Source organism: Carassius carassius, chromosome 17 (assembly GCF_963082965.1).
Source record: "Carassius carassius chromosome 17, fCarCar2.1, whole genome shotgun sequence".
In the NCBI taxonomy this organism is placed as follows: Eukaryota; Metazoa; Chordata; class Actinopteri; order Cypriniformes; family Cyprinidae; genus Carassius; species Carassius carassius.
In genome coordinates, this window is record NC_081771.1 from 8,788,249 (window position 1) to 8,801,968 (window position 13,720).

The 13,720-nt window shown below is 37.3% G+C and overlaps 1 protein-coding gene and 1 pseudogene across 1 annotated transcript; both read right to left on the minus strand.

The window, feature by feature from the left end:
* Nucleotides 1–1,778: 1,778 nt before the first annotated feature.
* wdr82 (WD repeat domain 82) lies at nt 1,779–7,311 on the minus strand. The gene is made up of 9 exons (XM_059570696.1): nt 6,920–7,311; nt 5,907–6,004; nt 5,263–5,329; nt 5,075–5,174; nt 4,872–4,988; nt 4,623–4,778; nt 4,460–4,529; nt 4,232–4,374; nt 1,779–2,210 (listed from the first exon to the last, which is right to left on the minus strand). Exons 1-9 carry the CDS (start codon nt 7,078–7,080, stop codon nt 2,181–2,183), a joined length of 942 nt encoding a protein of 313 aa, XP_059426679.1. The 5' UTR covers nt 7,081–7,311; the 3' UTR covers nt 1,779–2,180.
* Nucleotides 7,312–7,977: 666 nt separating this feature from the next.
* Nucleotides 7,978–10,665, minus strand: LOC132160487 (ciliogenesis and planar polarity effector 2-like; annotated as a pseudogene).
* Between the last annotated feature and the right edge of the window lie 3,055 nt (nt 10,666–13,720).

Genomic DNA, 13,720 nt, shown 5'->3' on the forward strand with positions numbered 1-13,720 from the left:
AATGTTCCAGATCCAGTACAATTCTAACTTCTCAAAAAAAAATTCTGTGGTAATTAACAGCTTGATTCTGTTATCCATAAATAAAAAAACAATACAACATATTTCTGTATGTTCCTTATAGTATTTTTACAGTTGCTAATTACTGTTTAGTTTGATTATTATGATGAAAAAAAAATTACAAAACCACATTCTAAAAATAAAGTGTTTGCTAAATGGATGAAACAACAACAAAAAAATAAAAATAAATATGAGAACCTATGATTAAATAAACTGTATTCAATATTATTCTAATTATTTTTACCATCTTTTTTCCATTATACTGTATAAAGCAGGCCTACAACTTATTATTTGTAAAATAAAACTTATGTTATTGCTTTTGGAAATGACCATTTCTAGGAAACTAACCTTAATCAGACATATTGTTATGCGTTTTAGTTCAGTTTAGTTCTAGATTTTGAGCTCAAAGTATGTTAAATGAAATTGTTGCAAATGTTCACATCTCTCTCTCGGCGAGTACATTCACCCACTTGGAAGGGTTAAGATTTGTGTAAAATAAGCCTACTTCATTTTGACGGGAGGACATTTTTGCAGAATATTCTCGCACCCTGTTCTCGTCTTGAACCCACAAACAACATGAAAATACAGCTCGTCATCACTGAACGGCGCAAAAACACAAACAAGATATCGGTGTAGCTCGCAGCCCCCTCTGTTGGTGAAAATAATCCCTACACGACTCCTTTTATTTTTAACAATGTATTTTAAATTAAGGGCTGTTTTGAATGTGCTGTAAAACAGGGACATCTCGGTTTAGTCGGATTCAAGACACCAAAAACGCGATTGTCTCCGATAAAAATTGTCATCTTAACGTAGACTAAACTGAAATGGATAGTAAATTCATCTTCTTTGATGTGAAAAACAACTAACCGGTGCTTTTGGAACTTTATTTTTACGTAAAGCAACAGAATTTAGATCACATCCGCTGTAATAGCCGCAAAACATATTTCAGCGTGAAAGTAAGGCTTTCAGGGTGAGGCGTTGAACAAGTTTTAATATTATTAACATGACCGAACCAGCGTCTTGAAAAGCTGAATTCAAGCGATGCTTCCTAAATGCACAAAATCATATATTTCCACTTTTTAGACAATTTGACCTTTTCTTTGCATGCCTCAAGTGTTCAGTTCACACAGACACAGTTGGTTCTTTTGTAAACACTTTTTTTTTTTAACACACCTTTAAAAATTGTTTTGAGGAAATACAAAAATAAAACTAAATAATCCTATTTTTTGTATTCAGATATAATTGCATATCATTTTTAAATTAGTGGATTTCATTTAAACTGACTTCCAAATAAAAACAAAATTAAGATAAAGTTGGATACTAATAAAAATTAAATTCTGTGACTTAAAGGATCCTATGGCGGTCATTAAACCTGCTGACAACTAACCAAAGAAAACAACTGAAAACATCGATTTGGATGCAAAGTAATCTCTTGAAAGATTGAATGAATTAAAGAGGTAACAGCTACAATAACACCATCTCCATTTGAGGCAATGAATTAATATTCTCCCCCTTTTCTCTCAAAATCAGCATAAACACTGACACAACTGTTTCCTCAGTAAGTGCAGTGTAACTTGACCATTAATGAAACTCTAGAGGGGTGGTCAGTGTGTATATTTGTATACAAGCAATGAAAAAAATGCCAGTTTTGCAAAAGCAAACTACAAAAAACAAGAAATCAAATCCCAGTAAAAGAACGGCTTAAAAACCACATCTTTGGACAATTTTATGAACATGTTTAATTTAAAAATGATTCCATTGACATTTCTTCAGACTCACAGGATGCTAAACCTACAGATGCTGAATTCTGATATAATTTGATTAGCTAAGATCAGATCTGCAGAAATGTTTCACTTCACCTCCCGCACAAGTCAATTTGATTGAGCATTTTGTTACAACCTTATAAACAAAACAGAACATTTGAACAGATTACTTTACAGTGTTTTACAAAACAGTTTTAATGATACAGATATAAAATGAACAATGAATTACAACTTGTCAATCTATTTACAGGTCAAAAGTCTGATGGTGAGCAACTCCATGTGTGAAACTCCCAGATTAAAGTGAATGATGCCGCCTGCTGGAAGAACACGTCACAGAGGCTGATGCCTGACAGCGGCCAATCAGTCATCAATTGTAGGTAACCAGAATGCCTGTGGAGGTGAGATTTTAGCATACATATGAAGTGGTTGTCAAATGGTGCACAGTGACTACTACAGTAGGTCTGCACGATTAATCAAATGCGATTGTAATGCATATCTTCCAGTGAAGCATGGTTTTGTGATCAGAAGCAAATCTCCACCCGAATGCCCGAGGGTGCTCTCATGCTGAAACTACAAATATGCCCCAAAGAAAAAAGGAAATGAACGTTGTTCCAGGGTTGTTGCTAGAAGGGATACCGCCGCGACTGGAAACTAACAATGTAGCCATAGTTCACTGACAAGCTATGCAAACGACTTTCATAATTGCGCAGTTTAATCGGTCTGCGATTATGAAAGGGGCATTAGGCAAAAGCTGCAATATTCATGCATGGATTTGGTCAGTGAAGCACGGTTCTATGATCAGTAGTAAATCTCCCTCTGAAGGTCAGAGGGCGGTAGTTGGGTAAACAGAAGCTTTAACTTTTATTGATTCAACGTGACTATAAAACACACGACTATCACGGCTTTGAATACTCTGAAATATGTTGCGTGCCTTATTCTGTGTAAGAAGCCACATCATCTCACAGAAGAATTTATTTTAAACATACAACTGACGTTATGAAGGGAGTTTGGAGAAAAACCTGTTATTAAATAGGGGTGGGAATCTTTAAGGACTTCACGATCCGATCCAATTCCGGGAGTCATGTTCCGATTCCAAAACGATTCTTGATCTACATTTGTTCCTATTACATCCTTGCAACTTTACATTTTAACCAAAATTGCAGTTTCTATGGTTTTTGTTTAGAGTTGGAATCTCTATATGTCAGTACTGCCATCTTAAAAATAGGGGTGCGAATCTTCAATGGTTTAACGATTCAATTCAATTGCGATTATCATTATCAACTCAGTATCACGATGCATCACATTTTCAATATTACTGCACATGGCTACATTTTCATATAAATTTTATATCAAATTTAATTTATGCAATTTTTTTTATTATATAGGCAGACTACTTTTTAAAACAATTACTTATTTAAAATAAGTGCTCTTTAAGTATCCGAAAGTTTACAGACAATAGGCTAGATATGGAGTTCTTTTTACCTCAGCATTATTGCCATTTTCTTATTACTGATGAGGTCACAAACAGTGGCAGCTTTAACAGGCTGCATTTACACTAATTCTGATTACAGAACCAGCTTTACTGACAAGATGCGCACGACTACCACATGCGATTTATCATGCAGCCCTACCTTTTGCCTAATCACAATTTCGATTTAATTTAGATAAATTGTGCAGCCCTAGTATTTATACCACCGTAATTTGGCCTGCAGGGGATATATGGCAAGTTTTTAATTGCTCTGAGCACCCATTCCTCCTTTTAAGGAATATTTCACCAAAAAAAAATTAAAATTTACTCAACTTTAGGCCATCCAAGATGTAGAGGAGTTTGTCTCTTCTGAACAGATTTGAAGAGCTTAAACATTATATCATTAGTACACCACTGGATCCTCTGCAGTGAACATGTGCAAATGTGTCAGTGGATTGTGACATGAAAAGGACAAAAGGGGGTGGGACTCCAGTGTTATTATGGATTATAGTCTTGTATTTTGGCCAGAAGGTTAGAGAAAAAATCCCTTTATTGGTCTGTTTCTTACAAACGAGCAGTTTTTCACTTTACAAGACATTAATCAATGGACTAGAATAATTACTTTTAGATAATTTTGATGTTTTTATCAGGTGTTTGAACGCTAATTCTGATGGCACCCATTCACTGTAGAGGATCCATTGGTGAGCAATGTCGTTAAATTTCTCCAAATCTGTTCTGATTAAGAAACACCCTCAGGTCATTTAAGACGTAGATGAGTTTGAGTACATTTTCAGCAAATCCTCCATAAATCCAAACAACAAATAAAAACTACAAAAATGAACATGCAGTATATGTTTCACCAGTGTAGGGAGGGTGTTATTCCATCTGGACTGACCTATAACAAATATATCAGATTTATTTCTACTTTATGGTTCACTCTTACCATGTTAGAACAGGCACTGGCAAAGGTCATGAATTTGGGGTTAAACTGTAGACAGGTGACTGGACCAGTGTGCTTTCCATCAAGAAGTGCTACTTTCATTCCACTCTCAGCATTCCACACATGGATCTTTCCATCTTCAGATCCTGGAAAGCAAAATGTTGAGGAGACAGGCATCACTCTCTGTGAACTTATCCCTAGTCCTTTCAGAATCTATTGGTGAAGACTTACCGATCATGACGAACTGAGAGTCCGGCGTGAAAGAAGCCTCTAGAATGACACCTTTACTGTTGTTATAGCCCTGCAGTGAGGACGAAAGACTCCATGAGACACACTCTTAATCTTAAACACAAACTTTGACAAAAGCCTATTCAAAATGACACTAATTTCTCACCCCAAATGAGTGGAGCACTGCTCCTTTGAAGGCATCTAGCACTCTGAGTGCTCCTCCATTGGTGGAGACCAGAATGAGCTTTCCGTCATTGCTGAACTTGAGACCCGTCCATTCACATGTTCGCTCATACTGTAGTTTAAATGTGGCGAATGGACCCTGAGGCAGAAGGTGTGATACAAATGAATACATTTTTACCATTTAAAAAACAGATATCACTACTGCTTCTAGGATGCAGTTTAATACGATTACCTTATCAAAGGAGCGTAGATCGTAAAGTTTGACCATCTCAGAATTCACTCCTGCAGCAAAAATCAACCCCTCTGGATCAAATGAACACACAGGCTTCCCTTGCAGGTGCATGAGGCCCTGTAAACACAACCAAGATTCAAATCTAGCATAGACTAACAAGAAAAACACACACTAAACCAAAATAAAAATAAAAAAATGCTTACCTGACAGTTAGGTGAGCGAAGGTCCCACAGACGAATAGTTTTATCAAGTGAGCCAGAAATGAATGTGTCATCAACAGGAGACATAGACAGAGCAACAACCCTGAAACAAGATACAATACACAAACACAGGCGCTATAACTCGAATGCCAATAAACAAGAAAAGAAAAATTAATGTCACAAACCCTCACCTCTTATTGTGTCCAGGAAAGTATCGAATGTACTTATTATCATGTAGGGACAGGTATCGAATAGTATCTGTAGTACCACATTGGTAGTGAGAAGAAAATATCAGTATCATCTCAAAGGAAAGCTATAAGATTTTACACATGAATTGATCAAATGTACTGTATATGGTGTCAGATGAACAGGCTCAACCCTGGGCAAGGCAGTAGTCTGTACAGTTAGCTCCTTAACAGGGCAGAATAACAGACCCTAAAAACTGTACAAACAACTACCTCAACCCAGAGCAGGCACAGGCAGAGCATCAGCAGTAAAGCTTTGAGAAAATCACTTAAACAACATTAAAATAAACTAAACAAATGATTATAAGTAATGAACACCTAAATACAAAAATAAGAAAAACAAATGTGCATTTAGTGTAACTTAATATGAAATCATATTATATTAATATGAATATCAAATATATAGAAAATGTTATAAAAATTGTCTACTTTTGGGTAAAATAAAGCATATCACACTGCAGGAACATATTCATTGTTTTTACTGACCAAAAAAAGGGTACAGTTAACATTTTATCCATAGTATGGCAAAACTGAACGGCATAGGAACTGCAATGCAACATAATATAAAAAGACTATATAAAGAGTCCTACCATCAATCTTGTTGGAGCTGTAGACGACAGTGTTGGCGGCATGGGTGTATCTGATGAGATCCACACCATACTTCTTACTGTAAAGCGTCCGTTTGGGTCTGATATAAAGGACAAAATCGGAAATAAATAGGTTAATTTTATAGCTTATTTAGATACGCGCCATTCTGTGTGTATTATGAAACACTTAACATTAAAAATATACTGGACTTTACAGAAAGGTCACAAGGCGGGCTTTGAAGGAGGCGTGGATGCTAACGGTTAGCACGCGACCTCTCATTCAGACTGTTCATTCGACTCATTTTCGCGAATCGGAATTCGTTTCAAAGATCCGGTTAAAGATTTGGCGGATCTTTTACGTCATTTCGTAGTACTTGACAACCTAGCGAGGCATATTACTATAAATCCATACAGGTTATTAACCGGTGATGACTAAAAATTCATGTGTTACAGTTTATTTAGTTGCCGCAATGATTCAGCGCATAAAAACTTAAAGACGCTGGGTTCATTGAGCTAGTGAACCGGTGTTCTGACAAATAATGCTACCTATCAGATTATGCTAGCAACACTGTATTTATCATACTGTAAGGGTAGGTTTAGGGTTGGGGTAGGTGTACATGTTAATAAAGCCTCACACCTTATTAATATCATGCATGAAGCAAAATCTGATAGGTAACACTTTTCGCTATCGAATTATGCTACCATTGGTTTTAATGGGAGGTGGCATTTTTCGACAAGGCAGCACAAATCGACAGAACACCGGCTCAACTGATTCAACTTAAACGAATCTGAAATCGCTACCGTACATAAACATGTCCAAACTACAATACTCTCTATGAACTGTAAAACTCATAAATCTCCTTTATTATTACTGGGGTAATCTTAACCTTTCACATTTCTCACAGTAATGCCCCTGTAACCAAATTCAATGTTTTAAAGCCCGTTAAGACCAAATCGACATGGAACACCAGCAAGTTGTAGAAAAAACCACAATGAGGAATTTATAAGCGACTTACTTTCCCTCCTGGCAGTCGTACAAGACAATCGAATCGTCATCGCTACTCGATATTACAGTTTCGCCATTTGAACTGAAGTCAAAGCAGTTGATTTTGTCCGAGTTCTCTCGGAAAACCTTCGCAACCCTGAAACTCCGCAGCACATTGTCTGTGAGCTTCATTGTGGCCTTTCTGCCTGGCCAGGCGTTATGGGTTGTTTAGTTAAAAACAGCGAGTAGATTGGAATCTGACTTATCAGTGCTGTGTGTAGCGAATGTTTTATAATATTTTTTTTTCAAGTGAAAATAGTATCAGATGTACATTTCGTTCACGTTAAAAAAGCCCGCCGACAAAATTAATCAATGAACCGGTTTACGAAAAACGAGATGAAGCTAGAGGGAGTAAAGCGGAAACAAAATGGCCACCACACCTGCGGATGTTTCAGAATAAAAGCCCCATGTCGACTTCAGCTTAAAGTCAAAGCAAGAGGAAAAATTATTTAAGGGCCTGGTTTATTGTACACGCTTAACATTGAAGCCTTCTACAGAGGGTATTCCGTAAAAGACTGTTTCAAATAAATGCAGGGCTGAACAGACAGAGGATTTTGTTTACACCCTACAAGATGAATCTGTTCTCTCTCATATATGATATGCTACATTCTGCACATTGACATCATACTAGCCTCACCCAAAACCCCTGAAGCAGCCACTGGTATAAAAGTAAGCACTGCACTGATCTAAACAATTACAATGAGCATCAAATGCTCACCAGTTACAAAGCAGACAAAATCCCTGCTGATGTGGACCCAATGTCAGTCACATCTTCTCTAGAGAAAGGTGGTTTGTTGAGCATTGAAGCCCAAAAGCATACAGCAAAATGCTTGCCAATCATGGATTCATTCAAAGAAGTGAAAACCTAATTCTTGGATGAATTTTTAAGCATTTTTTTTTACTTTAATCTGTTTCCTTCTTTCAGTATTGCACTAAATCAAATGGGTTATAAAAAAAAACAAATGTTAAAATTTGTATTTATTATTCACTTCATTATATAATGAGGTTCATGAATATATGCACATAATGTTTTTTTGTTTCAACTGTCTTGAAACTACAAGCAAACTCATTTCATGACATTTTAATATTTTTGTTCACCATTTCTTGACTCACAGATATTTGTCACTGACTGAAATGACTAATAAAATGATTTAGAAAGTGAAAAATAGTAAGCGGTATTTAGAGTGTTTCCATAGCAGCAAATTCCATCCATGAATAACCAATCCTTGTGAGATTGAACCACAACACACATACAAGCTACAATGATCTGTGAGTCTGTTCCTCTGAGAGCAGCCTGTGTGGAGATGGACACAGATGAAGCAGCCATACAGTCTTGGTGCCACAGGTTTTCTGCAAAGGACATTTAGTAGAGGTGCTACTTCACCAAGCCCTGCACACACAACACCTCCTGCTCGAAAGACCAGAAGACCCCAAACCTCTTGAAAACGTGTCACGTTGCTCTCTGTCACGTCTGTGTGCAAGTCAAATCTGCACTGTTAAGGGCCATGACAATGTCACATCAGTCTAATTTTAGTACAATATTTTAAAATGTTTTTATTTTTATATTTTCCATTTTCATTTTTGTCAGTTTTATTATAATTTTTTTTAAATATAGGCCTATCTATATAGTTTTTATTATTTCATTATTTTAGTACATTTTATTTCAGTTAGTATTTATTTTATTCACATAATCACACATAATCACACATGAATTTGAAAGTAATTGTCAAATAAATGCTCTCAACTGGTAAAGGATACTTGGTGTCAATGACCAAGTTAACCACTCGATCCGAATGTTTTGTGATCCCTGATATCTGATTTGAAAGATCATCAAAGGACTGGAGCCACGATCAGTGAAGGAGAAAAGGATGGCATCCACCTTTTCCTTACAGGACTAAAGAGAGATAAATGACACCATTAAATATCATAGCCTACTTTAAAATTATACATTGAAACACAAAAATGAAAATTTACTCATCCTCAAGATGTTCCAAACCTGTATGAGTTTCTTTATTCTGTGAAATGACGAAAGAAGATATTGATGGTAACCAAAGTGCTGCTAGTCCCCATTGACTTCAATAGTATTTTTAGCCCATACTATGGAAGTCAATGGGGACCTGCAACTGTTTGGTTACCAACTTTCTTTAAAATATCTGATTTTATGTTCCACAGAAGAAAGGAATTCATACAGGTTTGGAACAGCATGAGAGTAATAAAGTAACTCAGTAATATGATGGAGATGCTCACCATTACCATGTGGTCAAATCTTCGTATTGCACTTTCCCCACAATCCCACAGCTCAAAGCGGAAAACAACACATGGCCACTCTCTTTTAGTCTTACAGTTTTTTTCGATTGCTAAACGACAGTGAGCACAACTGGAGTCACATGTGCAAAACTCTAACTACAGTCTGCACAGCAGCAGTTCATGTGGACCAAACTCTAGTTCGTTTTTCATTGCTTGAACACAGTGTTCAAAACTCTACACACTTATCCCACGACTTTAACCACAACCTGCACAACACTGTGGATTTACAGCACTTTGTTCAAATGCTAACACACTGCTGTCAAAACTGTGAACCACACATTCAAAACAGAATACATTTCAAACACTGCTGATTGCAATTTCAGGATTAGCCCTGAAAATTATTTGTTCGAATTACAGTATGTACTTTTAGTTTCTACCTTTTTTTTCTCATTACTGTAATTCCGTTAATTACTGCAGACTAGTGAAGCAAACTGCTAATTTTCATTTACCTTAAAGAATTGTTATGTTCTAAAAAATTTGATAAATCATGTGAAAGAATGTCACTGTTTTCTTTGAAGAAAATATGACTTTGTATGAAGTCACTGAAATTGTTCAAACAGTAAAGATGAACAGTTTGTATTTTCTGTATTAGTGTTTGATGCTAGTGTTTTTCCTCTCAGTGTGTTCTGAGTGACAGTGTGTGTTATCTCACTGAGGGTTGTGTGTAGTGTTTGGCTGCACTGAGCCTGTTTTGAGCCATGTGTTAAGAGTTGGGTTGCTTGGAATGAGTTTTGCAGGTGATGTGAACTGTTTAGCTCAGGTGACTGTTGGCAGTGCAGACTGTAGTTAGAGTTTTGCACATGTTGTGCTCACTGTCGTTTAGCAATCGAAAAAAACTGTAATGTTTTTAAAACGTATTCATCAAAAGTACCTACAATAAATGTCTTCAGGAGAAAATCTTTTTAATATAAAATAATATAAAATAATATAAAATAAAATAAAATAAAAAGATGTACTTAAGTCATTTTAAATGTATGGGTTGTTTACCTGTGGTCTCATTTTCCGGACATTTTGTCGAGACAGACGGGCAGCAAGAGCGCTTTTCCCGACTCCGGTTTTCCCTGAGGAAGACTTTGTAGCGAATGACATCATCATTCATATGAGGAGGTGTCATTGGCACCTCCAAGAGCACTTCACAGTAAGTTTTATAAAAACCACTCAGTTATATAAAAATTCACTTATATGTTGGATGTAACAAATACTTATTTTTGTTGTTCTTTTATTAATCAAAACAAGAAATACCTGACCAGAGTAAGGTAAGAAACATGATGCCTAACTGCTGTATTCATGGTGATCATCCTTACCAAACTTTCGCCGTTTCTTCTTATGCAGAATCCTGCTGAAAAACTCCCTGCTGTCTGGACAGCGATACCAGTCCGACACGATTTTGGATCCAAGTGGGACAGACATTTTAATTTAGAGAAATCAGATAAATTAAGAGGCTATTGTGTTTACAGTATTTCACAATTGCTAAAACACTAAACCCCATTCTCTGAACCCAATGCTCAGTGGGCTAAACCCATTTGTTGAATCAGTCACTTTGTAGGCAAAATCTTAAAAAAGTTCAGGTAGTTAAGACACTGTTTGCAAATCCCATCCACTCTTTTTGCAAAACTCTAAACACATTCTTACTCACTAAAACACATTTTGCACTGTGTTGCAAAATGGTAAATACATGTGGCAAAAGTTAAACACAACTACAGCACAACTGTCATCATTTACACACAACAATTCAAAATTGTTCACACTTGTTTCTAATGATGTGATCAAATCAGTTCTAGAATATAAGCCAGTACAGGTGGCCCAGGTATGTTGAGTGTTGATACCACAATGGATGGAAACAATGTGAGAGGCAGAGGAGGAAGAGTTTGTGTAAGAGGTGGTGGACGAGGAGGAAGAGTACAAGGACAACTGTGGCCACCATAATCAGGACATTCAGAGAAGAGAACAGGTAAAGGTATTGTTTTTCTAATTTGACATTTGATATAGTACATCAGTTTGTCAATAGAAAGTCAATAGATTTATATTACATATAAATGTGAGGTCCATTACTATTGTTTCTGTATGTATACATTTGTAAGAGCATTTTCCCTTTTGTCGAATTGCAAGACTACCAAATGAGGTTGGAAGGACTCCTTTGTTCTCCCAACAGCAAGAGGCTCTCATTGTTGATATGGTCCGTCAAAACAATGTCATCTGACTGCGTGAAATACAGCAAAGACTTGTAGAAGACAATGGAAAGTTTGAAGCTATCAACAGTGTCAGCCCTTCTACCATTTCCCGTGTCCTCCATCGCAACAGGGTAAGCATCAAGTAAGTGTACAGAGTACCCTTTGAGCGCAATTCAGAAAGGGTCAAAGATCTATGATATCAGTATGTGCAAGGAAGTGTACACTTTCAGCACTGATGCTTACAGTACAAGTTTGTAGCCTACAGTTATTGTCCTATACTGTTACTGTAACTGCACTACATTCTAGTGTATGTAAATCAGGATTTATCTCTTATATATAGAGGGTGTTTGAAATGGATTGCTTGGAAAGGCCCCATGAATATATTTTTGTAGATGAAGCAGGGTTCAATCTGGCGAAGAGGAGAAGGAGAGGCTGGAACATAATTGACCAACGTGCCATTGTGGAAGTCCCTGGCCAGTGTGGTGGCAATGTCACCCTATGTGCAGCCATAAGCAATGGGGGGGGGGGGGGGTTCTCCACCATCGGGATGCTGAGGCAGAATGAGTCTCTCATTGACTTTGATTTTGCAATTGCACAATGTTTTGTGTAACACGCTTTGCATTTAGAGTTGTCTTTGTTCTTTGGGCTTACTTTACAGTTTTTTTGGATTGCTTACACACCAAAATTAAAAGTAGTACACTATTAGCAAAACCTTACACTCAAGAAGCAAAACATCAGCCCATATTTGCACAACTATAAGCACATTGTCAACCTCACACTTGTTGCAAAACTCTACACACAGTGATTTGCAAAACACTAAACACACTTAACATACATTACACACAAAAATCTATCATGAAGTCACTTCCTTGCAATACCAAAGCACTGACTGTCAAATTACCGCACCGTCCAACCAATTGGTTCAACACAGTCATCAGGTGTGGAAACAATTGTTTGCTCAATTGTAGACACACCAATCAGGTGTATAAGCACTATAAAAGTTCATTGGTCTTCAAGCACAATGGAAAGAGTCAGACAAGGACAAGAACGAGGAGGAAGAGGAATCAACAGAGGAAGAGAAAGAGATGGAGGCCATGCTGGAGTTAGAGGAAGAGGAAGACAAGGTGCTCAAAGAGGACCGAATCTGACGAATGAGATCCGCGCAACACTGGTTGACCACGTTGTCAACCACGGCCTGACGCTGAGGGAGGCTGGACTGCGAGTACAGCCAAATCTAAGCCGATACACAGTGGCAAGTGTGATAAGAACATTGACTGGAAAATAGGTATTGTAAAAATATCATCATATCAAAAACATCTGCACAGTTTCAGTAACTGCTTACAGTACTGTATTCTATGCACTATCAGCATTTCTGTTACCTTTTCCTGTGAAATTACTGTACTATTGTATACTGTTTTTTTTCTACATAGGATTGAGGGTCAGGAATGACAAGGGGGAAGGCCTCCTAGCACAGCACAGAACAGCACGAGTGGGAGATAGTGTAAAGGCGATAATTCAGACACACACAGGAAGTTTTACCCTTGTCATACACAAGTAACAGACTTACACCAAAAAGTCTTATAAAAATACAAAATTTATACAACAAATAAATAAAAAAACTAAACACTTGTATGCATAATCAAGAGCAAAAAAAAAAAAACATTAGATGTAACTGCTACAATTCAAGGGCTCGGAATAATGTCAATCTGGCGCCCTGGTTAGACAGCGAATGAGAAGGGCTAACACACAAACCACGCCAATAAAGTCATATGTAACAGCACACAGTCACACGTGAGATTTACACAGCAAGGGCAAATAGCAAGTTTAAATACCGGTGTAACACTTCAAAATAACCCCACACATTAAGGAATAATGGTAAAACTAAATTGGTTTGATCAGTACAAAAGCCCTAAAACCAATTCACATATAACCAATTAAAAATAAAACCCAGACGAGCAGCCAGTATACTCCTAGACCGAGAGAAGGTTACATAAGCAAAACATCACAATTATATTATGCATGGAGCGGAGTTTCATCGACACAGTTCACAGTCTAGTCACTCACGACCCCGCCCACTTGGCGCTTGTAGTGTAAAGGGAAGAGGCGCTAGAGGTGAGGTGATGGCAGCGACCCACACACGAAAATCCCAGCTCCAACGACTCCCAGGATTCGGTGACCAACGGGAGAAACCGGAACTGTAGGGCCGAGCTGAGAGACAATGGGAGGGCAATCAGTCCCAAATAAACACGTCAGTGCCCACTCTTTCGTAAACGATCAGAATTACCACTTCCCTT